Source organism: Pavona decussata, unplaced genomic scaffold (genome assembly GCF_977016875.1).
Source record: "Pavona decussata unplaced genomic scaffold, jaPavDecu1.1 SCAFFOLD_441, whole genome shotgun sequence".
Taxonomy (NCBI): domain Eukaryota; kingdom Metazoa; phylum Cnidaria; class Anthozoa; order Scleractinia; family Agariciidae; genus Pavona; species Pavona decussata.
In genome coordinates, this window is record NW_028145795.1 from 75,743 (window position 1) to 102,440 (window position 26,698).

At 38.5% G+C, this 26,698-nt stretch overlaps 1 protein-coding gene across 2 annotated transcripts in view; it reads left to right on the forward strand.

The window, feature by feature from the left end:
• Positions 1–26,285, forward strand: part of LOC146450551 (uncharacterized) — a 48,551-nt gene extending 22,266 nt beyond the window's left edge. Inside the window, exons 1-22 of one of the 2 annotated variants that reach the window (XM_085100248.1) lie at positions 9,758–9,980; positions 10,109–10,426; positions 14,519–14,564; positions 15,312–15,566; positions 15,687–15,747; positions 16,013–16,143; positions 16,813–16,929; positions 17,086–17,199; positions 17,317–17,427; positions 17,883–17,996; positions 18,111–18,882; positions 19,167–19,654; positions 19,823–19,978; positions 20,222–20,335; positions 20,752–20,865; positions 20,992–21,105; positions 22,146–22,265; positions 22,487–22,711; positions 22,801–23,183; positions 23,440–23,577; positions 23,707–23,884; positions 24,414–26,285. In XM_085100248.1, the coding sequence (XP_084956374.1) occupies positions 9,915–9,980; positions 10,109–10,426; positions 14,519–14,564; positions 15,312–15,566; positions 15,687–15,747; positions 16,013–16,143; positions 16,813–16,929; positions 17,086–17,199; positions 17,317–17,427; positions 17,883–17,996; positions 18,111–18,882; positions 19,167–19,654; positions 19,823–19,978; positions 20,222–20,335; positions 20,752–20,865; positions 20,992–21,105; positions 22,146–22,265; positions 22,487–22,711; positions 22,801–23,183; positions 23,440–23,577; positions 23,707–23,884; positions 24,414–24,856 (4,578 nt within the window). In that variant the 5' untranslated portion in view covers positions 9,758–9,914 and the 3' untranslated portion in view covers positions 24,857–26,285. Of the gene's footprint in view, positions 1–9,757; positions 9,981–10,108; positions 10,427–14,518; positions 14,565–15,311; positions 15,567–15,686; positions 15,748–16,012; positions 16,144–16,812; positions 16,930–17,085; positions 17,200–17,316; positions 17,428–17,882; positions 17,997–18,110; positions 18,883–19,166; positions 19,655–19,822; positions 19,979–20,221; positions 20,336–20,751; positions 20,866–20,991; positions 21,106–22,145; positions 22,266–22,486; positions 22,712–22,800; positions 23,184–23,439; positions 23,578–23,706; positions 23,885–24,413 lie in introns of those variants that run through there. The other variant, XM_085100247.1, reaches the window with a different exon arrangement.
• The last annotated feature ends 413 nt before the right edge of the window (positions 26,286–26,698 follow it).

A 26,698-nucleotide genomic window follows, 5' to 3' on the forward strand; every position in this document is an offset into this window, starting at 1 on the left:
CAAATTACGTTTCAATATTTGCGCACAGGTCAACGTAGAAAATTGTTGCAGTCGATTCGCAGAGGCAGGCCAGGAAATTATAAAATAGGACCTCAAACTTCATGTTCGATAAGTGTATTCCCTTCAAAGAAAAGGCTGGTTTTAACTCCTTTTTTTATTGCTCTTTTCAAAATGCTATAATGTTTTGTGTTTATGACTGAGCACAGTCTACGATCATCAGAAACTTGCTTCCCTCGTCTATTTTTTTTTAATACCACACCAGAGTAAGCCTACTCATCTGCTACGCATGAAGTGTTACATAAAATATCAGCAAGCTTGACAAACAAACATTATGACATTCCAATAAACGATATTGCCACTAAAAAGTCGTGATTAACATATTAATAAAGTCCATTTCGTCATCATCCACACTGATCGCAAATAAGCAAGAAAGCTATCTACTGTGCAGTTAACATCCAGCACAGATTTGCGCCATGTCTGTGGCTTGACTTCCAGCGGTGAAACCTAAAGCCAGGAGTGCTGTGATCATTACTACAGTTAAAACGAAATGACGAGAAAAGTTTGGTCACCCGGTGAATTCATTAAGTGCGGAGGGAGGTAACTGGATTGTAACTTCTATTTTTCCATCTAGATCGAGTTTAATGAAGCCACGCATCTAATGAATCTAAAGTAGCGATGGCCTTGTATGTCTGTAAAGTCTCAGTGAAATCTGAGTGTTTGGAATGAAAGAATTTCCAAAAAGACTCAGTAAAACCCGATCAAGCTGATCGTTCATACTAAGATTTACTTAGAGCTTAGTTAACATAACTCACTTAAACCTGTTTTGTTTTTGGAGTCCATACTAGAACTGAGTCAGCTCGCCTACCACTTTTACATTCCAGAATGTCTACGAAGGTTGCCATTTTTGTAATGTTAGTTTCGACGATGTATCTCTTCTAAAGCGCTTGAAAATTTTAAAATTTATTTCATGTATAAACATTTCAAAGACCGATGTTTAAAGTGGGACAACTGGGTTATTAAATACTTTAAACCACAGCCGCTTATTCGGCGTCAAATACCTTCGTTCAGACAGATGTTAGGATGATTTAGTAAGGGAACCAAACCATAATTTACAGATCATAGTTGTCAGAAATTAGGAAATCAGTATGCTTGGTACATGGGTCATGCTTCGGCGAGCTATTGCCACCCAAATTTCCATGGATGACTAATTCTCTTTTCCATGGTTAGAAATCATGAGTCACAAAGTTTGCTAATTTGTTCTGTTTAAAAGCACACAGCAACATGGACGCAAAAGAGTCCGCTTGGTCATTTAATTTTAGACTCACGATTTATATTAGAATCCTTTATTGGTAAAGAAGGGTATTTAGTCTTCTCAGCTCCAAAACAAAAGCGCTGCATTCCATCGTTCACCAGTTGCAGCAATGTATACTTCTTTCACTCGCTTTGTTGACTAATTTACATGCATAATTACTTGAACAAATAGCAAAATACGTGCACTGGAACTGCAGTGAACCGTGTGAAATTAAACGAATTCCATTACAGTTGCTTTTGAAAAGAGTGTTCAATAGATTTAGGAAAGCCTGGAAATTTTTATTCAAAAGTGCTTGACAATTAATTTCTCCGTGTGAACTATTTTACCTGAGCGCAAAGCTGTATTATTGAGCAGGTTTCTTTTAAATGGCTTGAGTGACTTAGTAAGAAAGTGGTGTAACGAGTTTAAACCAATCATAGCAACCTGTTGTCTTTCCAACCAATCAGGAGCGAAATCAAAATCAATCGTTTTCCCGCGCTTGGCACCGGTTGCACATCAGTTGTCTGCTTTGAGTTCCTATTGGTTCTTTGATTTCCAGTATATATCACGCACCTAATAGTGATTACTTTCGTTTGGTTTTAACAGTGATAAGAAAAAAGGCGCTTTAAAAATCTTGTGTCACTTTTTCGACCTTAACAATCTCAATTATTCGTTTTATTACTTCTTTCTAACTTAAAAGTTTAAAGATATCGAAGACCGTCGCAGTTTTGTATGGATGCTAAGAGAAAGCTTCAAAAAAAAAAAAAAGTTACGGGAATTGGAGTGAATATATGGAGTGTCATATTTTAACATCGGATGGAAAACGCTCGCGCGCAGTAATGCACGCAAATTAACCAGTTCCGTAAAGAAAGCAACTGCTCAAGTTTCTTTACTATTTTTTGCCTATATTTCATATAATTTTAATATACACTCTAATTTATTCCTCCTTCTTGGATTTATCACGAACTCACAAAATGAGTAGCTCCCAGTTGGCTTGAAAGCTTAGTTGGTAGGACACTGCACCGGTATTGCAGAGGTCTTTGGTTCGATCTCGTTCAAAGCCTTAAGGGCTTTCTTTTCGCAACCGCTCCTGAAGTTGCGCACAGAAGTGTAATGATTCTCCGTGTATTCAAATCTTTTGTCCACAGTTCAAATATACAATATTTCGTATATGCCCTCTTATGCCATTAGCTTCCACGTGTCTATCACGAACTCACAGAATGACCAGCTTTTATGTTTCATATATTCACTGTCATTAACTGGAAAGTAAAGTAAATTTGTGTTCTTCCCGAAAATGTTCTCAGAACCTGCCCCCCTCCCCCCCTCCGCCCTCCACGCCAACAAAACGCTTGTAGAACCAGTATGTCTGGGTGGAATGCTCCATTATAGGGAAAAGCCAGTGGATGAAGACAGTCAGGTTTTTCTTTGATATTAAAAGTGTATGGGCAATCATGATGGGCTTAGGAAAGGCTTAAGAGTTTTCTCACAACTCAACTGTCAACTCGACTGACTACAAGCTCGAACTTGCGTCGTGTTGAATGTTCGCAATTAAATACTCTGCTTTGTGGGCATGTTTGGTTTAACTGACCATGGGGCAATTCCGTTTAGTACTCAACTAAGAAAACACAAATAAACCTACATGACCACACATTCAGATAACAGTTATCCAATGAAAAAATAGGAAAGAACGACAATTTAAAGACAACAAACTAAGAACTGGATCTTTCACGGTGGTCCAAGACAAGTTCAGTAAGAATTGCCAAGCATGTCTATTTCGAGAACTATTGTTAAAAGACCAAAATATTCAGTCAACTAGACAACAACACTTACAAACTACAAAACATTTGTGTCGGATGATGGATGAAAGCTCTTAAGTCAGTTCTTAAGTAAATTTCAGCAGAGAACAATTTTATGTTTTGCTTTGTCGTTGTGAAGGCCAGCACTTAAATAATGCCCATGGTAGTTCAAAAAAGAATAGTAAAAGGTGTTCTATCGAAGCTCTTTGTATATATCGCTAGCACGATCGCGCTTGTGTTACTGCTCGTAGGCCTGGGCTCCGCAGACGGTTTAAAAAAATGATCTTGCTTCTAGAAAATCTCCAAAAAGAGCAAGCCAATTCATTTGCAAGAGAAGCAGTCTTTATTACAAGGAACATTTGATCAACTTGAGTTGCTTCCACTGAAGAACTGGTTAGAGTTTATCGACCTAGTCTACTTCAGTTTCAGTTTCGAGTGAAAGACGGGCATTGTAAACATCGATGCCAACCAGCACGTATCGTTCAATTATGGCCGTTCTCGCCGGGGGCAGACAGGTCTTTATCTTTCAATTAAATCCGCCAAAACATCTCTTTATCGAGACTCTTATCATAAGAATCACTAACATCTGCCGGGAACTGTGGTCCAGCCGATAGCATCAAATCTACTCCATCTTTTACTTTAAGTCTTGTCTTCGTCAGCGTTTTATCGCTAGCACGATCGCGCTTGTGTTACTGCTCGTAGGCCTGGGCTCCGCAGACGGTTTAAAAAAATGATCTTGCTTCTAGAAAATCTCCAAAAAGAGCAAGCCAATTCATTTGCAAGAGAAGCAGTCTTTATTACAAGGAACATTTGATCAACTTGAGTTGCTTCCACTGAAGAACTGGTTAGAGTTTATCGACCTAGTCTACTTCAGTTTCAGTTTCGAGTGAAAGACGGGCATTGTAAACATCGATGCCAACCAGCACGTATCGTTCAATTATGGCCGTTCTCGCCGGGGGCAGACAGGTCTTTATCTTTCAATTAAATCCGCCAAAACATCTCTTTATCGAGACTCTTATCATAAGAATCACTAACATCTGCCGGGAACTGTGGTCCAGCCGATAGCATCAAATCTACTCCATCTTTTACTTTAAGTCTTGTCTTCGTCAGCGTTTTATCGCTAGCACGATCGCGCTTGTGTTACTGCTCGTAGGCCTGGGCTCCGCAGACGGTTTAAAAAAATGATCTTGCTTCTAGAAAATCTCCAAAAAGAGCAAGCCAATTCATTTGCAAGAGAAGCAGTCTTTATTACAAGGAACATTTGATCAACTTGAGTTGCTTCCACTGAAGAACTGGTTAGAGTTTATCGACCTAGTCTACTTCAGTTTCAGTTTCGAGTGAAAGACGGGCATTGTAAACATCGATGCCAACCAGCACGTATCGTTCAATTATGGCCGTTCTCGCCGGGGGCAGACAGGTCTTTATCTTTCAATTAAATCCGCCAAAACATCTCTTTATCGAGACTCTTATCATAAGAATCACTAACATCTGCCGGGAACTGTGGTCCAGCCGATAGCATCAAATCTACTCCATCTTTTACTTTAAGTCTTGTCTTCGTCAGCGTTTTTTTGAGAGCTAACGTAAGATCATACAAATTGATCGTGCTAATTTATGTTAGCAAGCAGCTGCTAGATAATAGCACACATTTACTTAATTGTTTGTTTATTTTTGAAGTCTTTTCTTTCCACTTTTTGTACTTGAAGTTGTCTGAATCAAATTATTGAAAGAGTATAAATAAGAGGTGGGACTTTACTTTTAATGTTCAAGGGGTGGGGTGGGTCAGGTGTGTAACTGACTGAGTACCTGCCCAAGTGTTGGGTAAATCGATAAAAAAATAAATATCAAGAAACTAACGTGATGGCGCAATGATGGCGCAAGAAAAGACAACAAAATGGAAATGGTGGTTAACCCTTTAACCCCTAATATCAAAGAACAAATTCTCCTATCTTGTCCCCATACTTTTCTTATAAAAGGACTGGGGAGAAGTTATTAAAATATCAAGAAAATTCACCTTGGGTGATCATATCCTTATTTCTTTAGGGGTTGAATAAGCATTGATTTTACAAGAAGAAATCTGATGCTGATCACTGTTAGGGCTTAGAGAGTTAAAAGGAGAATGCACCTCCCTAAGTGATCTGCATTAAGGCTGTGCATTTTAGTTTGCCGCTCAGGCTGGGTTCAAATGCTTCAATCCGTATTCAGTGTATCGATTGTGGTTAAACTCCGACTTTCATATTAAGTCCTGAACTGCCTTCCTTCGGTGGGAGCGGGGGGAGGGGGGGGTTGGGGTTGGTAAATGGGGCTTTTATTTAAGAGAAATTTACTTGTCAAAATGGGTTAGCCTTGACAATGTAGGAAAAAGTGAGGCACTCTGATTTTTTCTTCGTCCTATGCTCGTTTCATGCTTAAAACCGACCAGTAGCTTGGTATGGTTAGATGAGCTAAGAGGTAACCCTAATAGCCATGAGCTTATATTGAATTTCACCTTGAATTTCACCGAGAGGACGGCGATCCTTATCTGCGTTCCTTTCCTTGACCATAGTAAACGTTCACAAAATTCAATCCGAAGACTCCCAGTGGTGAGTTGATTTGCACCCAGTTCCCCTTAATTTCCGATTGGTGCATTGCGTTGTTTCATCTGGTTTACCACAGCTATTAGAAATTCTGGTCTGTGTAAGATGTTGCATTACGAGCAGCTGTGTTTGCAGATTATAAGTACAAGCTGCTCTGCTTCGCCCTCTGAACCCAGTTAGTTTGCAAGTTGCTTACAAGGGAGAAAACAGAATGGGTGCGGCAAATTGAGCGCGATCAATTGTCTGATTCAGTTAAACCCATGAGATCCATTATAAGTGCTTGTTTCTTCAATTTCATAGACTCGTGTTGTACTTTATTTATGGTTTACCTGATCAAATTGTTTTTGCGGAACAACAGCTCGGTCCAGTATTGTACAGGTGTCTTACAACGTGGGAGATCAAATCATGTGTTATCTTCATTCTAGTGTTGAGATTCCTTTGCACAGTTGACCTTATGATGTTGCTAATTTTTAAATCATTTCCTACTGAATTTCCGAGTAAGTATCGGAATTCTTTTGAAAAGCTGGCCATGCAATATTGCTAATTTTTAAATCATGTGCTATTCTCACAATTCTTTTGTTTAAGCTGTTTAGGCACGTGGCATCGATTGTCCATTTGAGCGGCTGGTCGAGTGGCCTTTTAACTTCTCAAATAGTATACTTCACGCATCGCACCTGACGCGTTAGAAGATCTGTTTTGATTTAAAAAGCTTTATTTCGTTCCGATCAGCTCGACTAACTCTCTTTGAACGCTTTGATAATTTTCAATACATATGATTTGCAAGACTTGAATATACGCTTGAACAATTTTAGTTCGTAATGGCAAGGTTGACTAATTCTAATCTGGACAACAAAATTGCTGCATTCTTAACCAGCACCTGTCGGTTGCCTGGGTGAGCGAGGTTGAACTATGCTGAGAGATAAGCTAGAGATAAGATATTGGGGAAGCGATTATGCGCGCAAGGCACACTCGTAGAAGTTCAAGTGAAGTAAATCACGCTAAACTCCAACTGCTATTGTGTGTAAATAACGCTGGCGATCTTTTAATAAGGCTGCCTCGCACGCTTCGTAGAGGTTTCGCAATTGTCAGCTGTACAATAGTATTCTAAGGACTCCTCCCTCCACAGCTGTTCGTTAGACCTTCTTTGCATAACAATTTCGCTCTACTTGATGGCACGCTTACCTCCTTTGTTCTAGAGCAGCTGTTGACACGTGGTAGCACGTCCGTCGCATTCCGCCGCAAGTTTGTTTGACTTGGTTAACAAGCGTGTGACTTGGCTTAAATTCTACACAACAAATCAATATAATTATTAACCCACTAGAAGCTTCTCATTGAACCTGTCGTTTAACGCATTCTAGCATATATTTGCTCCTTTTTTCTCGGAGAGGGAACGCGCGAATCACATAGTGTTTGTAAACACGTGCCGTTGTAATCCCTTAGGGCGTCCTTATACAAATCGATCTTGCCATGTTTATTTAAAACGTTTTTCTTTCTCAAATTACCCTAGTTGAATTTATTTCGTTTTTTCCCCGTGTACATTTCAAAAATGATTATTGAAGAATCTTCGATAGCATCTTGCGCAACTTAAAACCGAGTGTTAGATAGCTTTGCGTGGCTTCAGGCATATTTTTCTTTATTCATGCAACCATTGTTCTAAAAGCCATGTGCGCGCTTTTGTATTTGATCATATAAAAACTAATGGAAAGAATATTAGTATTGATGTTTTTCTTTTTATATGCAAATTCAACAAACTCTTAATGAACTAAATATGCTAATTTCTGTTCTCAAGGCCACGCTACTTCAAAAGTGCTTTTTTTTTCATTTCATTGTTGTTGTTTGTTGTCTTGAATGTTTTTCGTCATAAAAAGTCATATCACAGAAGTTTCTCTTTGCAAACTTTTCACCACAGATTTAAATGGAATAACCTCCAGATCTTTAATCTTTTGATGCGCCGCTAAGACGCCCAGTTCTAACCATTAAGTGACGTCTCGATTTTATAAAAGACAGCGGAAAGTTGTCTGAATTACGATTAGTTTGTCAATTTAATAAACTTGGTTTCCGTGCCATGGTTACGCACGACTTGATAGCCTCCGGCATGATTCGAGGCTAATATAAGACAGCAGTAGTTTGTACTCCAGAGAATTGATGCCGTAATATTTCACGCTAATGGTCACGAGTGAGTTGCTTTTTCGTGGACTGCGTTTCCCGCCATTTTAGATAACTTGACACAAAAGAGTTGGCGCGCGCTCGAAATTGACTGTGAAAGTCGCGCGCGGTTGCGGCGAAGACTAACACTTAAGAGGTTTAAATTAGAAGCACGTAAAATTACCGCCAATTCAGCATCACGTTATTGTAACTAGAAAATAACTTGACAAAATCAGAAAATCCCAGATCACAAAACAAAGTTTTATCCGTCTTGGTTCAACTTTAAGTATTTGAGAAGTAGAAAATCAACGAGTTTTGTCATAAGAAGCTTCGTGTGCTTGTCGTTTATCTCTCCGTTAATATACGTAGATGAGGCCATTATTAAATTGTTTCCATTTCCAAAGTTATAATTTGTGAATTTTTGACCACAGCCGTCGCCAAACACATTTGACCTTTTCATCATTCCATGTTTGATATCATACTTGATCAACTTCTGTGACGTGATGCGATCTAATCTTCGAAAACAGACCGTGAGAAAAAGATGTAAACTTTAGCTTGGTGTAGGTCAGGTCAGCTCTTTCAACAATCCCTGTTTGATGAAATAATTAACGTTGCCCGTAGCCGTAAGACGAGTGTGAACCGCAACTCTGTTCCGTGCCTCAATGTTTGCCAAGTGGTGTTCTTTCGAGAAGTTTAAATTTCGTTGTAAACCAAAACACTTCCTTCTTGTTTCAATCAACATCGTTGATTTTTGATGGAAAGAATTTCACATTTGACAATGAGTTCAACGTTTTTTCCAGCTCAGCAACTCGAATGTGCGGTATCTAGGATCCAGCAGTGAACTTGGAGTATTACTTTCTTCAGCTTGTAATTAATAACAATTAAATTCATACTCTGGTTTTGACACGCGCCGAGCTCATTAACCCTATTCAAGCGATTCGTGTTACGAAATGCGGTGTTTTCGCAAGATCGGCTTGTCAGCGAGTGATAGTGTTTTGCCCTGTTGCTAAATTTTTGTGAAGAAAGCAATCAAATAAACCGTGTGACTGTATGTGCTGATCAGGTCATAAGAACAAGACAGGTTTACAGCGGGTTCTTAGTGGGTGGTGAATTGATCAAATGCTCTTGGTACTTTTCATAAAAAAAAGATTGATTACTCGCTTATCAGTTTGCCTTGTTTGCCTTGTGTGTTGCTCTCAAGAGACTCGCTTGGCGTCTGTTGCCGATATAAAAAAACAAGCCAAACGCGCTCCATTATTTTGCTGACTTAGTGGCACGCGCCAGGGTTATTGTTTACACTGTGTTTCATATTACCATTTGTTAAACTCAAACCATGCTATTTAGTTTGGTCTTTTTCTGTAAACATTTCGAATCCTTTCGCCTTATTGTAACGTACCGCTGATGGCTTACAAGTAAAAACACATTAAAATCTTAGACAATGATTGTGTTTCGACGCAGGTATTAAGGAATTGTCTGTAGCCTGCAGGTGGATTTTCAGATATTAAAATTTTGCGCAGCTTACAGCCTTCTTCTTTTGCTCTCTTGCGCCCTAAATATTGCTTCGATAGTTTCGTTTATTAAATGTTGAAAGTCAAAGTCATCTGAGTCTTTGAGCAATGACCGGCAGCTTTCACGGATTATTATCTGCAAAGATTGATATGCTCTTAATTACCGAGATAAAATATCGCGCGTGGCTGTTGCAGTTGACCAACTTGGAGAAACACGATATCTCTGCAAGGTATATCTTGAGCAGGGTCGAAAGATTTTAAAAGAGTTGAAAATAATTTGTCTTGTAGAAAGTGTTTACAGTACTCTTGGCTTCAACCAATCATAACCAATAGTGTGAAAGCGATAAGTGTCCCCATGGGTATCATGTTGCGTCACTAATTAATCTACGCATGCTCATTCATTAGCATATTACCGCACCCCCAACAAAACTTTACATCTGTCTTCGTGCTTTCCATATCACTCAGAATCGTATGATTTGCAAGTGTGCTGAGCTGCCATCGGATCGGCGCGGAGGCCGCCGTTCATGTCGGACGCAAACGAGCCCCAAATTTCGGCCGCAAACTCACAGGCTTTACTAAATTCTAGATAGTGATTTTAGCAATGGCCTCGGGCCTGCTTTTGAAAAGCTTATTTTTCAAAGCCTTACTCCAGTTCATTCATGTGCAGGTTAGTGGGCCGTGTATGCGCTAACTGGTGAATTCTCGTGTTTTGGTCAGGTGTAATGCCTTAGCCTCAAAATTTTTCCGTACTTCGCGCAGCAAGTTATAAATCTGACTTATTTTTATTTGCCGCAGACTTCCAGAGGATCGGGATGGTTTCAAATCCATTTGGTTTCAGTACAAAACATTGAAGGTGAGAAATTGGACGGACGTTGCTGTGATGGGAGTCGCACAATATTTCAAGGAGGACAAGAGACATGCCTGGACGACTGCGACACATTCTTCAGGGTTTGTCTTAAGCAATTCACACAGTCTGGTTCTCCAACTGGTACTTGCACATTTGGTGAACATACAACTGCTGTTTTGGGAGGCAGTTCGATCACATTTACGAACACTTCAACGCCGAATGGTTTTCGCAACCCGATTTCTATCCGCTTCACGTTTTCTTGGGTGGTAAGTCAATGTCTTATCTTCTTCGAAGTTACTTTAGAACAGCGAGGGTGCCTCGATCACCCAGTTAGAGTAGTTCCGTTATTTTTAAAAATCTTAGAAAATTCAACGTAATAATTTGGATTAAATTTATGCGAACGTTCACGCAGATGGGATATATTTTTCAATAATAAAATTTTAATGTAACCGCGTCTATCAGCCGCTTTTAACCTGAAAAAAGAGGATCCTGTATTAAGGAAGTGGTCAGGAGTTTTTTTTATCAGAGATTTTTCATGGGGGTAGTATGAATCGTAAGCGCTGCCGCAATTCCTTCGAGTACACTCGCTTGAAACAATCATCGCACTTGAAAGTTTGCATTTCTAAAAAATCAATTTCTCTCATTGGCTCTCGGAAGCAACTGGCAGAAGCACGTTCATTTCACAGAATCGACAAGCACGTCGTCACTGAAAATCCTTATTATAGACACAGCTGCAACTATCTAAACACGCTACCCAAGGCCAAGACTGTTCGCCATATATTTTCTTGGAGTACATTGCCTTATACATTTTCATAGTTGTTTATCGTAGCTTGTAGTGAGTTTTGAGGCCACGTGTCTTCCGTTTGACAGCCTTTTGTGCGAGTTATGTTAATTAATAGGAGTTACGATGTATTTGCAACACAATGATAGCTACTGACTGGAGAAGAAAAATCAAAGAAATCGCTTTGAAGACACATGGCATGTGAGAGAAGTGGTTTAGTTACTCGCTTGCGTTAAAACCAAGTTTTGTGACTTTCCTGAATAGTTGTAACTTACATCGATGCAGATTTCAAGAAATCGGTGAAATCCGATACTATTTACCCAGAAATTTCCCACGTTCGTGGTCCCACAAGATAAATAATTCTCTTTACGTTTCTCCCTAACTACTGAAAGTATTACAGTGCAATTAAACTTTCAATCGATAGCATATTCTAGAGAAATGACTGGTTGCCCTTGGAGTTAATCTTTATACTTGGACTAGTTCTGTATTGTTTGGTCTAATGATTTCAAGTTGTATTCTTGATCGGTGTAAGATTTGCGATAACCTGTGTTGGTTGCGGTGGCAATTTGTTGATCTCATTGTCGGTTTGGCTTGTTTTCACCTTTTCTCCTCAGTGAATGAAAAATGACACATGTGCGGAATTATGTTTTGAAATATTTCAATTTCTTCTTGACAGCGTTGATGAAAATATTTTTGTTTTCTTTTTTAGTGAAATAGCTTTAGAATGCATTAAAAATAAATTACCATGCACGAGGAATAAGAGAAAATTATAGACTTTGGCTAATTTTAAAACAAGTTTTCTTCGACTGTATAAGTGTTTGGGTCACCTTGTGTTTTTTATTAGTTTTCTTTCTTTGGCTGCATGGTGCCATATTGTGTTCAAAGAAAAGACATTAAAATCGTCTCAAAGTAAATTAATCTTGAACTTGTAAAATCTTGTGTTTCTTTGTGCTTCTTGATCCCCGCTTGTGGCCTCACATTTATGTCTTTGAGATCACATGTGTGCATCTGACTTGAAGACCAAAAAGTCCTTGAAGCAATTCTGCTTGAGGGTTGGTTAATCGTTGAAACTTGTATTCGTCTGTGAATTGGCATTTCTACTGTGCTCTTTTGGGATCTAGTATTCATTTACAGTGCAATTTGTGTTGTGTTTGCTTTCATGTTTAGAGGTTTTGTATCCCTGATAGAGAAGGCTTTGGTCTTTCTATTGAGAGCCAATGATATCACCTGATTCTTTCTCAAAATTCACACACATCTATCATTATAATTTCCTTGATCCTTGGTTTTCTTTCTTTGAAAAGGAGGCAAAATAGATATTATTTGTCAAACTAGCTATGTTCTGCATTGAAGATTTCATGTTTCTGTTTTAAGTGAAAAACGATCTCTTTATTTTATTCCTGATGTCAACCAGGAAGTTAGGTCATTAGTGCCACTAAAAGGCCAACAATATTCTCTTCTCTTTAATTGTTTTGTTTTAATTTCCCAATCTTTATTTTGTGCTTTTCTTGTTAATTTTTTTATCCATTAAGAAATTTGTATCTGTACCATTGAGACCCATAGTGTATTAGCATCAAACTTTTTAGGATTGGGTACATTTTCTATATTGCTCATCTTTATCCCAGGATTTCTTCTTTGCATTTAATATTTTCCTGAAGAGTTATACTTTTCACAGCAGCTTTGTTGTATGACCTACTGTAAAGCCTTATAAATTAAACTTCTAAATAAAAATGGAGGAGTCCTTCCATTTAACCTGAAAGTTTTCTGCAAATTTTATTAAAATAATAGTTTCTCTTCTCTTAGGTAAACAATTGTGGAAAAAATAAAACTTAGTTATATCCCCTGTTTGCACTATTCAAATTTATTCAGCTGTCAAATATAACCAGATCCATTTTGAAGTAAATAATTTTGTATGTGGAAAACGTGTACTTTGCTGCTTGATACATTCGCCAGGAATGGCCACCGATGAGTTCTACAGACTGCTGGATTTAGTTTGTTGCATAAGTTATGAAGTTTTTAGATGAGTTTCATTTGTTTTCAATCTGACCACACTGAAATCAAAGGAAGAAATCTTTCACATGTAACCCCTTGTGTAAACATTTTCATCACAAGCCATGGGTTAGCCTTTGTGATATCTATAAATAAGCTCATGTTAGCAGTGTTTGATACCACAGGTGTAAATACATTCTCTCCATTCTTGCTAAATTCAATTAAGATAATCGTAAGAATAGTACACAGAAAAGTGTCACTCGCAGTTTTCTTATTAAAAGGTTTGTCTTGTTCTGCAGTTCAAACCAAAAAATAACCACTTAATCAACTTGCAAAGTTTCTGAGTCAGTTATCTTATCTTGTGGTCTTCTATCCCTTTGAAGATGTGTTTTTGCACATTTTTTCTGTTCTACAAGTGTTAATTAAGGATTCAATCTTGCTGGAACTACAAGCAATTTCTAGACTTAAATTTTCCAGGGGCTCTGAAGATTTTATGAAGAATCCTCCACAATGTTTCATGTGATTTGGATTGTTAGAGGACCAATTTTCATAAACTACTTGTTGTATTATTGGAATCTTTCTGTCATACATAACACACATGCCTTCAATAATAAATAATGAATTGTTCCTCAAGCAGTGTTGATAGTTCTCCCCCAGTTTGTAATAATTTTAAGGTCCTTAGATGTTTCCACTCTCTTATTACAGCATCTGTACATCATATCTTTAGAAAAGTGCTTTAGAAATGCTGCTATCCTTCTAAAATCTTGTAACTTACAAAGTTTTGTTTGTGCAAATAAAATGAATGAATGAATTACCCATTGGTAAATACTAAATTTTTAATCAGTAAGGTATATTGGATATTGTATTAGACAATGTAGTATTTTTCTGGTCGCAGTACCTTGTAAAAAAAGTTGTTTTAAAGGGCTATTAATAGTTGTATTTTCAGAATTTTGATTTTTTAATATCAACAAATGCGGCCAGTGGAATAGCAGTAACCTGGCAGTAACTGTTTGTAGTTGTTGCAAGGTTTCATTTGGAAAGAAATCATTTTTTCTCACATTCAAAGATTAAAGAACTCTATTTAGGTGAAAAGTTACTGTATTCCTTTTGATACTGACAGTGGTCACCGAAAATAATGAAATAATGTTTTATTTCATGCAGATTAGTGACTTAAGTTAGTACTGAACATTATCTTCTCCATGTATGCACATTTATCATGAGCCAAGCCAGGAATCAATATTCCTCGGAGTGTTGCCCAATATTTTTTGTTCAGCTGTGTCGTTAAAATTTTAAATATTTAAAATGAGTTTTCTTACTCTTCTTTTAGCAAAGAATTATTTTGTTTTGCATAAATTAATGGTGGAATTTTCTCAACAATCATTTAAGATTTCATTTTAAAGTGTGGAATTATGATGTGTTCTGGTTTTGAAGTGCAATTTTCCTTTAAGTAATGTGGATGTTCAATTTGTGAATGGTATTTTGGGGAAATTGCTTTTGTTGCACTTGATGCATTGTCATCACTCTGCAAAAAACTGCTGTCGCTGTCATGCGATGGTTTTACTGTGTTAACATTGTTGTCCTTTAATTTCAGACTCTTTACAACTTAGTTTTGGAGGCTTGGGATGCCGATAACAGCAGTAAGTTTGGTCGAATATTCTTAGAATAAGGGGATAATTTTCAGTTTGCTTGCGTGACCCGAAGCCATTCTTAAAACCTAACGTCATAATGGATTGCTGGGCACATTAATATATTGTTTCTATACATTCGGTTGTCATGCAAATCGGAACTATTCCGACTTGCTAAATGAATTGAAATAAAATTTTCTGCAATTTTTTACTTAATTTTTGAGAATCATTTTACTTCACTTGAAAGTTATCGTTTTGTTTTTGAATAGATGAGATTAAATCAATTTTTAATGTATAAATGTTCAAATTCTAGAATTTTTTATACATAGTGGAGATTCCTGGCATTTAGCCAAATGTCTGTTTTGTCTTCACCTTTGACAATTCTTTGAAATCATTATTGCCCAATAAGTGTCCAATACAAGTGCATTTGTCATGCTGCAGATAATGACTGCGGACTGTATAGATTATTTTGCAGTAACAGCAAGTTTTTAAACCAGGCAGGTGTCCATACCAAGTGTTTGAGGAAATTAAATGAAATTTTATTTAACTCTTTAAATTTTTTACCCATTCAAACACGTGCCTCTAGGATGCCCAATAAAATTTCGTTCTCTAGCTTAAAACCCTACTCTAGAGAGCTTATAATTTTAGTATACGTATTTCTTTTTGGTGGTCTTAGTGCCCTTCTTGTAGACTTGTACTTGGCAGACAGCTACAAGAAAATATCAGGGTATTCACCAAGTTATTCTGTTTTGCCACCAGGTAATGGTGAGCTGATTGACAGAGCCACGCAGCGTGGTACATTGTTTCCTAATAAGACGTGGGAATCACATACATACAATGGTCTTGCTGCAACAATTGTTTACAAGATACGAGTGATCTGTGATCCTAACTACTATGGGAGTCGTTGCATAAAATTCTGTCAACCCCGGAATGACAGCTTTGGTCATTACACATGTAATGAGAATGGAAATAAAGTTTGTCTGCCTGGCTGGAGAGGAAATCGCTGTGATATAGGTTGGTTGAAAGTTGATTGAAATAACACGTATCCTAAGCTTTAGCTAAGGAATGGAAATTTTTTTCTGTCAGATGAAGTGATGACTCTCTATTGAATACTTCTAAATTCTTCTCTTGCAGCTATCTGTAAAACAGGCTGCGACCCAGTCCATGGAACTTGTAATCAACCTGGAGAGTGCTTGTAAGTGTGCTCTGTTGTTGATCATGTAATTACTGAATTTTTAATTCAAAGGCTGCCTCCAATTACAGGCTTTTACTGTGTTTTCATATAGTCATCTTAGGGATGCATACTGTGCACTTCCATTTCCATACTCCTCCCATGGAAGGTTTGTTTTTGTTTTCCCCACTCTTCCCCCTTAGAAATTCCAGTTTAGCTGGAACTGTGGAACTGTTCAATGGCAGGCAGTATTTTAAGTACTTATATATGATTTTTGTCACTGTTTCAGGTGCAACCAAGGATGGGGTGGAGAGCTGTGTGATCAGTGTAAGTTGTATCCTGGCTGTGTCCATGGAACCTGCAGTGAACCATGGCAGTGTAACTGTGAGTCAGAGTGGGGAGGATTACTTTGTGATGCAGGTAACAATGTGGTCTGATCTTTGGTCATTGGTTTGAGGTCATTGACGACTGTGTAGTTGCAGAAAATATACATAAACCCTGCCCCCTCCTCCCACAAAAGAAATTAGTGGTGGGTCTCAGAGGCTAAAAAATTGCAAGAAATATAGAGAGGGGTGGGGAAAATCCCCTCTATGGTGGGGGAGGGGAGAACGGTAGCATTGGAATTTTTATTTCACTTAATGTCAGAAGGTATTGAATTTTACATTTTTGACAGATTAATTTGTCAATTGGTTCATTGGATAAGAGCTCAGTTTTTCAATGGTATATTTTTACTATCAAACAAACGTACAGTAGCAGTTGTCTTCTTATAAATTTAATTGTTCCTGATTTCACAGCAGTGAACAGCACCGCTGAACAGGGAACGACGGGAATACCTTTCAGTGATGAAAAAGAACCGTGCAGTAGATTATTTGAAAACTAACGATACTTTTAATAGTTGTGATAAATGAACTGCATTGAAACTCTCATAGTTGTCATTGATAGATAGTTCAGTATATTTAAACTGGTTACACTCTATATTAGTTCTTTTTACTATGAATAGTGTGAGTTTGAATGCTGCAACTTACAGTATATGTAAATGATAATCTGTTCTTTCAAATTTTCATAACCCCGTCTGATATTTTTTCACAGATCTCAACTCATGCAGATCATTACCTTGTCAAAATGGCGGCATATGTTACAATACTGGGGGAGGAAGCTATTCTTGTGATTGCCAAGCAGGATTTACTGGAGTGAACTGTGAATCAGGTCAGTACTGTCAAGAAGAAACATTTCTCACTTTAATATATGGGATGGTACAGACAATTTGTATGGCAGTTGCCATTTGAATGAGGAGGTTTGTTTATTTCACAAATGTTAAGACAAGTGTTTTATAAAACTAAGAGGAATATTCTGTTTTAACAGCAATTGACTATTGTGCGTCTTCACCATGCAAGCACAATGCAACATGCCACAATGACGCAAATGATTTCCGCTGCACTTGCCCTCCTGGCTGGGCTGGATCTACGTGTGAAATAAGTAAGTAGAAATCAAAATTACTATGTCTGTGTAGCCATGGCAATAGTTACGTATTTATCTAATAAAGTCAATAACAAATCAGGATAAATTTAACATTTGAATTTCTATTATTTGTAGGCAGAGATTGTCAAAGTCGACCATGCCAGAATGGTGGAACATGTAGCAACAGTGGTCAGGGATATCAATGTGTGTGTCCTCCTGGTTTCACAGGCCATATGTGTGAGCAAGGTGAGTACTTACCTCTAGCTTCAATTTCTCATTCAAGACCTTCACATCCTCAGGGACACAGGGACAGATAGTGGGCAGAAGGAAAAAGTCAAAATGGGCGCAAAATTTTTTCAGAAGAAAAGCTTTTTTGTTGAATTTTTTTCCTGCACACTTCTACTTTTTCCTGGTTCCCACTATCTGCCCTGTGGTCTACAAGGTTGAGAGGTTCATAGCTGAGTGTTTATCTTAACCTGGACAAGCACCATTTGTTTTTTGAAATGTGATTTAAGCTACTTTAATCTCAGATTACCTAGTTTGCACATGATCCTTCTATATAAACATCTGAAAGGCCATACTACCTTGAGTGACCTTGCATGCATGCCTCAGTGTTTGATTGATTATTATATTAAATTCTGCACTGTGAGGTGTCTTGTATTAGGTTTTTTTAATCATGCAGTTGTCATTGTATATTGCAGATATCGATGAGTGTGTATCAAGTCCCTGTTCCAATGCACGCAAATGCATTGATCTGATTAATGGCTTTGCCTGTGAATGCCAGTCTGGATGGAAGGGAAGATTCTGTAATGAAAGTAAGTATTAATTATGTTTTGTTTTGACAGACACTGTAACAGCTTACTCTCTAAAGGTGGCATTTTTGCTGTAATTTTCACGTTACTGATGTTCGTATACACTCTATTTTGCAGGTATCAATGACTGTGCTGGACAGTGCAGAAATGGTGGAACCTGTATAGATTTAATCAACAACTACCAATGCAGGTGTCCCAGTGGGTTTACTGGCAAGAATTGTGAGACCAACATTGATGACTGTCAGAATAGCCCTTGTGTCAATGGAGGAGTGTGTGTTGATGGAGTTCAAAGCTATACTTGTATTTGTCGAACTGGTTTTACTGGAAAAGAGTGCAAAGTTGCCATAAATGAATGCCAACCTTCTCCTTGTGTTCATGGGAATTGCTCAGATTTGCTTAATGATTACAAATGTACATGTAACCCACGATATACTGGGAGAAATTGTTCAGTTTTAGCAACATCAAGCACCTGTGACCCATATCCTTGCCAGCATGGAGCTGCATGTGTTAAAAATGCTGATGGTTCAAGTACCTGCCTTTGTCGTTCTGGTTACACTGGCCCATTCTGTGAAACTGACATCAACGAGTGTTTGACTGCTACTTGCCATAATGGTGGAACATGTTTGGATGCCGTCAATGGATTCAAATGTGTCTGTCCAGCTGGTTATACAGGTTCTACTTGCCAGATTAGTTTAAGCGCCTGTTTGAGTTCTCCTTGTCACACTTCAGCGACATGTGTTGATAAAGCAGATGGGTATGAGTGCAGATGTGCTCCAGGATATACTGGTGTGACTTGCCATCACAATATCAATGATTGCGGCAGTTTGAATCCATGTAGGAATGGAGGAACGTGTTTGGACAGGCACATGGGATATCAGTGTCAGTGCAGGTAGGAAATATGTACATCAGATTATCACAAAGTAAACTTACATTTTTCTGGAAGATCTTTTTATGCAGGAAGGATTAGATCACAGTATAAATTAGCTAGCCACCAGAGTTACATGTACATGCAATTGTAAAATTCACAGAACAGATCTAAAAACATATCTTAAATAACAGTGTTTAATTGGAGGAAGTGTGAGATGTTAAATTATGTTAAATGAAAAATTTGCTGTTTCTATGATAGACATCTTGATTAAGTTCTATTCTAAACCTTTGTTATTTTGTTTGCAGGCCAGAGTTCACTGGACCTGAGTGTGACATTGCCATCAATCAGTGCAGCAGTAGTTCGTGTTCCAACAATGGAACCTGCGTTCAGCATTCTGGCGCATTCACTTGTCACTGCCTTCCTGGTTTCACTGGACAGAAATGTGAAACAAAGATTGACGCATGCGACTCCAACCCCTGCCACAATGGTGCAACTTGTCACAGCTTCTCTGCTGATTATGCCTGCTCATGCCCTGCTGGATTCACTGGCCGGGACTGTGCCACAAGGATTAACTACTGTGACAACTTTACATGTGATAATGGCGGTACTTGTTCCAGTGGTTTAGTGGGAGCTTCCTGTGTATGTGTGCCAGGTTTTAGTGGCAAACACTGCGAGGTCAATATTGATGAATGTTTGTCCAGTCCTTGTCGTAACGGAGGTAGCTGTCTGGACAAACGGAACAGCTTCCACTGTGTGTGTCCGCAAGGAATTAGAGGAACCTTTTGTGAACAAGGTGACTAAATCTACCAAGTAATTATCCAAGGGAATGTTATTACAGTCATCCAACCGGGATGAAGAGGACTGCAAGAAACCCCCCAGAAATCAGTTGAAATAAGATAGAGAGAAAGGGAGTGTTGTGGATTTAGTATATTTATCAATGATTGTTGTTAAATCTTTGCAGTGATCAATCCTTGTTTGGAGCCTGCAACAGTCAATGGATCTTTAGTGTTAAGGGACTCTGGTGTGTGTGGAGCACATGGCACCTGTGAATCACTGTCTGCTGGGAACCATCAGTGCAAATGTGATAGAGACTACAAAGGGAACCATTGCCATATAAGTAAGTTTGTTATGATCATTGATGGATTAACACATAATTAGGAAACATTTGGTTTTAGTTTCTTTCGCCTCTTTCTTGCTTTATATCGGTGAGTCTATTTTGGATAATTTTACTAGTCTTTTAGCTTTATTTGAAACAGAGGATGCCAATTGTTGGAACTAAATAGAATAAAAAGAGCAAATAATGGCCCCGAGAAGGCTACAGGATGAAGGTCGTTACTGATGTGACGCTTCTGTTTTTCAGAGATTGACAACTGCTTGAACCACACCTGTATGAATGGAGCAAGCTGCTTGGATGGGATTGAGACATTCACTTGTATCTGTACTGATGGATGGAAAGGACAGAATTGTACACAGAGTAAGTATCATTTGGCTATATGTTACTTTGTATTCTGCGGCAAAAAGGTGGTAAGGTTGTTTTTATACAAGCCAAACTCAGTAAACATACATGGAGTAATGGGAGAGGAAAGCAAAGCCACGAGCCCTTGCTTCGTAAAATGTTTAATGGATAATTTGTTTCTCCTATGTTTGGCACAATATTATGACAGAAAGTAAAGAAGTTTAGTTAGCACAAGACGAGAGAGCTCGTTTCCCCTGTACCCTTCATCTAGCAAGAAAATGTTCAAACTATCTCTTTTCAAGTTCATACTTTACGGAATTTTTCAGTATTTATTAAGTCCTTGAAGTGGTAAGCAAGATGAAAACGTAGCCCCCTTAAAAGCCTTCATTTTATTGCTTGCTAAGTGCCTTTGTTTGCTGTCATTTTTATGGCAGACATTGATGAATGCAGCTCACGTCCCTGTAGAAATGGCGGTAACTGTACCGACCTGGTAAACGGGTTTATCTGCAAGTGCCCTCGACCATGGAAAGGAAAAATCTGCAGATCAAGTAAGTTATATTTTAGAGCCATTCTTGTAATAAATGGGCTAACAAAAGGGATTTTGATTTTGGTAAGGAAAATGCACATTAACCTTAATTTTGTGTGAATTTAATTTACGACTTTTGTTTCAACAGAAACGTCTCATTGTAGTGACAACCCTTGTCAAAACGGCGGTGTTTGTAGAGAATCAGGGAATAACTTTCAGTGTGACTGCAAGAATGGATTTACCGGCCAAATTTGCCAAATAGGTAAGCAGCGATTCTCAAAACAATGTCTGCTATTTCTTATTCAGTAGCGTTAGTGATTGTCTTATTATTTTATTGCCATGTTTTCGTAACTGGTGGTGTTTTGCCCCTTTTGTTTTTTGTGCGTCGTATTTGTGATCAAATAGTAGAACCACCCGTGGAAAAACGAATTCATTATACAGTTCAATCAGTTTGTGCACAAATAAACTCGAACCTGCTTATTTTTTCTCTATTGTTTTGCTAATGAACACCTGTTAAGTCTTTGATGAGTTTGTGGCTTTATTGTTATCGCAACTTAAATCAAGCGCGCCAACATGTGCGTCTCAATACCTCGTCTGCTTCCACACATCGTGTGTGCTTTTGTAAAGCGCACTGTGCGATTCTTTCTTCTTTTTTTTTTGTGCCCGTCGTTCATACAAAAGAAGAACGATTTGCTGAGAACGTGCCCGCGCTCAGTTTCCAATCGCGTTTACTTACGACGGAAGCAACGCTAAGCGTCTGTTAATTAATGATACCTTTTCCGTTTAAAACGTGTCACGTTCTTGATCATAAAGTCTCCGCACTTACATTTGATTCGCGATGTTCTTTATTGTTTGTGGCTAAAATTTCCTGTTGTTGACGCAAGTGAAAATGCGTCTCGTGTCATTTCCTGTCTAATTTCATAACTGGGTTTCTGAATCTACTTTTGCAATTAGACTTCTTGCTGAGATCGTAATCTTAAGATTATACTTGACGACTGTCTTGCCACTTTAGAAATTAGTAGGAATTTGACTTCATAGATTTAATCTGCCATCAAGATAATGAAGTGTCACGTTCTTCGTGCTTTTACCATAAGCTTATACAGTTGTTCATAAATAGGAAATCTTGCAGACAGAAAAGGTGGCAGTTTTTTCAGTTTGTTTATATTTGCGGCTTAGAAAATGAGAAATTTTCAACATTTCTAATCATTAATTTTAACCGCAAGCTGATGTTGTGATTTTTTTTTACGTTTTATTGATCTTCTTCGCGCATGTCTAATAGTAAACATGTGTTATGTTTTGTAGCTCCCAAGCCCTGCTCTTCCAGCCCTTGTCAGAACGGTGGTACGTGTCTAAATTCAGGGGATGGCCGTAGCTTTTCATGCCAGTGTTCAGATGTCTGGGAAGGAAGTCTGTGCGAAAAAGGTAAGAATTGAATAAATGTTATGGATACTCTTTTCTTTGCTGAAAATGTAACAAAATTTGAAATGAAGTTTGCGAAGTCATCAAAGCAGCCGCTCGTTTTCTTTTGAAAGTTGAAAGGATTCTCTGAACGCGCGGATTCTCGCGTGGGCCTCGCACGTGTATTTCAAACACCAGGGAGGAAGCTTATGATTTCATTGCTTATTTGTTTGTTTTTGTTTCAGATGTGGACGATTGTGCATCCAATCCTTGTCATAACGGTGGTACGTGTATTGACGGTCCTGGCTGGTTTCTCTGCTCATGCGCAGCAGGCTTCACTGGACCAGTGTGTAAAATCAACATCAACGAATGCAACTCGTCTCCATGCAGTGATGGCGCCACGTGTAAAGATAAAATTGACGGCTTTGAATGCATCTGCCCCCCTGGAAAGTTTGGACCGCGCTGTCAAGGTAAAAAAGAGTCTAAAAATTAGTCCAGGTTAGATCTGTGACCGCTGTATATTTACTTTTGACATTTAACTTCTCCTCTCCTTCTGTAGATAGCGAAAACGACTCGAACGACTGTAGGCTGACAGACGGCAGGATTCTACAGCGGCATAACACCACAGTGCAGGAGGACTGTAACATGTGCACGTGCTTTAGAGGACAGCGCACGTGCACCAAGGTCGATTGTGGGCCAAGCAACTGTTGGAAGGACAGCCAAGCCAATGGATGCCCCTCAGGAGGTGTCTGTGTACCAAAGAGAAGGGTGGGGTGTCTGAACCCCCCATGTGAACAGTGGGCCGAGTGCAGTGGTGGCGCCACAAGCTCTGCGCAAAGCGACTCAGGAATCAATGAAGAAGTGTGTCTTCCCAACACGACTGACTTGAATGGCGACTGCGCCAAGATCCATATCGTATTCAGCTCGGAAAAGGTTCCCCAGGTTAGAACATTGGATATTTTCTGTTGAAAACAACACTTTATATAAATTCACAACAACGGTACGAATATCCTTGTAAGCTATTTCAAGCGATGGCAAAAATATAGAGAAATTCACAATAACAGATGCCACTCAGTGAAGTAACTAAGATAAAAGCCTTTTGTCCTGGATGGTTTCCATACGGTGCTGACCTGTTCTATTCAGTTGTGCGACTTTAATGACTGTCAGTTGAAACGATTTTAAATTTTATTGTCAACAGGGAACCCTTGTGGAAGAATTTTGTCACCAGTTAAGATATTTACCGATGTTAAGGAAATGGGCAGAAAAGGCAAACATTCGACTGCTGTGTGAGGCGAGAGACAAAGATGGCGTCACCTCCACTGTTGTCGTGTCTGTGGTGAGTTTTCTTGGTTCTTTGGTCCACTTTAAGTAGCAGACTAGTCCTAACAGGCTGTTCAAACACGCATGCGTTATTTGCATTCCTAAAATCGCTTAAACTTGATGTTTTTGTTTCATTTTTCTGTAGGCGAGCACCCCACGCACAGAAATGGCTCAAAAAGCAGCGGTAGACATAGCTAGATACATCAGAGCGGTGCCTTCAAACCAAGGACGGGAAATAAACATCACACTCTACAAAATACTTATAGCTGTTAAAGAAGTCACAGTGGAGCGATCAGTAACATTGTCTTATCACGAAGAAGAAGGTAAGAGCAGCTAAAATATTGGAAGGTATTTTATAGACATCCCCTAAATATGAAAAATCACGCACTCTGATTGGCTTGCTATAATTAAGCTATCAGCTTATAAACCTCTTTTAATTAAGTTGCCCAAGTAAATGAAGGAATAAGTTAACTTTTATGGTGGAAATCTCTTACAGTAAATAAGCTTAGTTACACTCAATCTCGTCCGCGATAAAGATAAGTTAGACGGGTTTCGGAAAAGTAGCGATCTTAAGGCCGAAAAGAACACCACGGGATGTGAAATCTTACAAGTCCTTGCACACAGTTAACCTGGTTGCCAGAGGTTATTATGTTTAATAACACTGGAAGCGTGACTGACGGGGCTACAAAACCGTTTCAGCCGATTGTCTTCAGTCTTTTTTTTTTTTTTTTAGGAAGGACCAATGGAGCTAGCGTAGCAAACTAACACTGCGATATATAAGAGAATGTAGTAGCACTGCAGCCTAAAATGGCATAGTGATGTTAACCGAGTGTTATTGTTTCATTTTAACAGCTGCTCCAGACTATCTCATACCTCTGATTGCGTCGCTTGTTGTGTTGGCTGCCATTTTATTGCTAATACTGTGCATAAGAGGAAAGTGGAGAGAGAGAAGACGAGCCAATAGAGAAACACGCTTAGCATCAAGAGCTACATTGAAAAAGAAACGAAATACCACGCACGAAAAGCCATTGACTACTGCTAGAACTTACTATAACCAAACGTCTACGGATTCAACGGCTTCTTCGTCATCCGGTTCGACATCGACGTCCACGCGCTCAACAGAGCTAAGAAACTTTGAGTACAATCGAGCGAGTTTACTCGACTCCACTCCTTCGGTGTGCTCAACACCACAAATACTCTCCCCACCCCTCTCCCCCAAGGAAGAAGGCGCCAAGGATGAGTGGCGGAGATTTAGAGTGCAAAGGAACAGTACGCAGATAGAAATAATTGTATAACATAATTATCCGTGATTAATTATTATATCCTTCTAGAAGTCACAGAGAAAGGATTGAAAACAAAAAAAACGCTATTGTTAATTTATTAATACCACAAAAGTGTAGCTTTTGAAAGCAATTTTCTATAACTCAATAGTTAAAATATGGCGGCAGAAATAATTTATTTATAAAAAGACAAATGTTTGAAGGCATCGTGATTCCATGGTGCTGGTTTTGTTGAGAGGCCAACGTGTAAATAGTTCAACGAAGGTATTTAAATGGTTTTTTAATCTGTATATATGTAAACTATTTAATTTAATATTTAAATGGCCCTGTAGTTCAGCTTGAACAGTGGTGAGTCAAACACATTATCGTGTAAAAAAATCTTTTACCTTTCAACGGTTAATGTTGGTTCAAGTTAACTGTTAATTATTAAGAGTAAGTAAGTTTTGGAAAACGCATTTTGTAGGCAAATAGTTTTGTAAGAATAACTTAAAAATAGACTCTAGATTGTTGTTCTTGTAACCTTTATGGTTAGTTGACAAGATGAAATTGTTAAATTATTTTATATAGAACGAGGCTGGCTGCAGGCCACACCGACTCGAGTTTTCTAAGTAAACATAAATTTGGTAAAACTTCAGATAGAAACTCTAGAATATTTTTGTAAATTTCTCTGTTTGGACCATTGTAGTCCTTATCCTAACTCCGCCCAGTTTCTAAGCTTATCGTTTGGTTTTAGTTATCTAATGCTATTGGTCTGCTAAGCCTCGTACGTCTCACTCACAGCCATTACTCCCGTGTTAGCTCGGATATAAATTAAGCTACAGGACATGCAATTTAACTTTATAGATAACCGCGTTACGATGAAATTATTTCGTGTATGTAAACAGTGATACAACATGACAAATCTTCGATCACTTGCATGTTTATGAATTGAAAAATTATTTGTGCTTCCGTGTCGCTAGTCTATTAAGTAGATTCAGTGGTATTAAAAATACATAATGATGAATATGAAGTGTTGTTGCCGGTGGAAATGTTTAAGAATTGGAAGAAAACACGTACAAGATGTTTCACTTAATGACCAACTATTCATTTTCACTGGCAAGAAGACTTGCACTAACAAATTCATCCTGGTTTCAACTATCACAGAACAACTCGCTGTGTGTTTGATCCGTTTGGTTCTGTGTTGAAATTATATCCAAAAGAATATATATATATATATTTGCCTGTCAAAACTGGCTTTCATCTTCAAAGCTTGCTGTGCAAAATTTACAAATGCTAAATTTATTATTGTACAAGAACTGCTTGATTGTCAGGTTCTGAAATAATCATTATGCAGTGCCGCCATTAATTAATGTTCTCTCGTTGTATGCGAGGGATTAATTTTCCAGACCTGGCTGAATTGTTAAGTTCCTGTTCTTGACATAAAATAAACACACTAAGACCAGTACTCTTCTTGTTTTCGTTTTAATTGCACAGAAATGCCCTTTCTTGATCCAGTTGTTTTATCCCCGCCTGAAGACAACTACGACAAAACCTGAAAAACTTTAACTGCTAATAAACTGTCGGCTTCTCTAGGACATCAGGGAGCTTAAGCAGCAACGACGGCGAAGAGAACGTCAGAAAACAATAGTTTTAATTAGTGAAACACTGGCTTTGCACACGTTATAACTATTGATACATTGCTTTGCCGTCCTCTGCAAAACAACGACGTGAAATGACCACATTCAAGGTTTTATGGAGAACGTGAACGCATGATCGGCCGAGTGCAGGCTCGTGCCCAGTCCCTATGTTTGTTCGTAGTGGGTCATGGGAAATACTAAGTTTTGTTTTTGCTTGGGTTTTGGGAAGTCTGATTTTTTA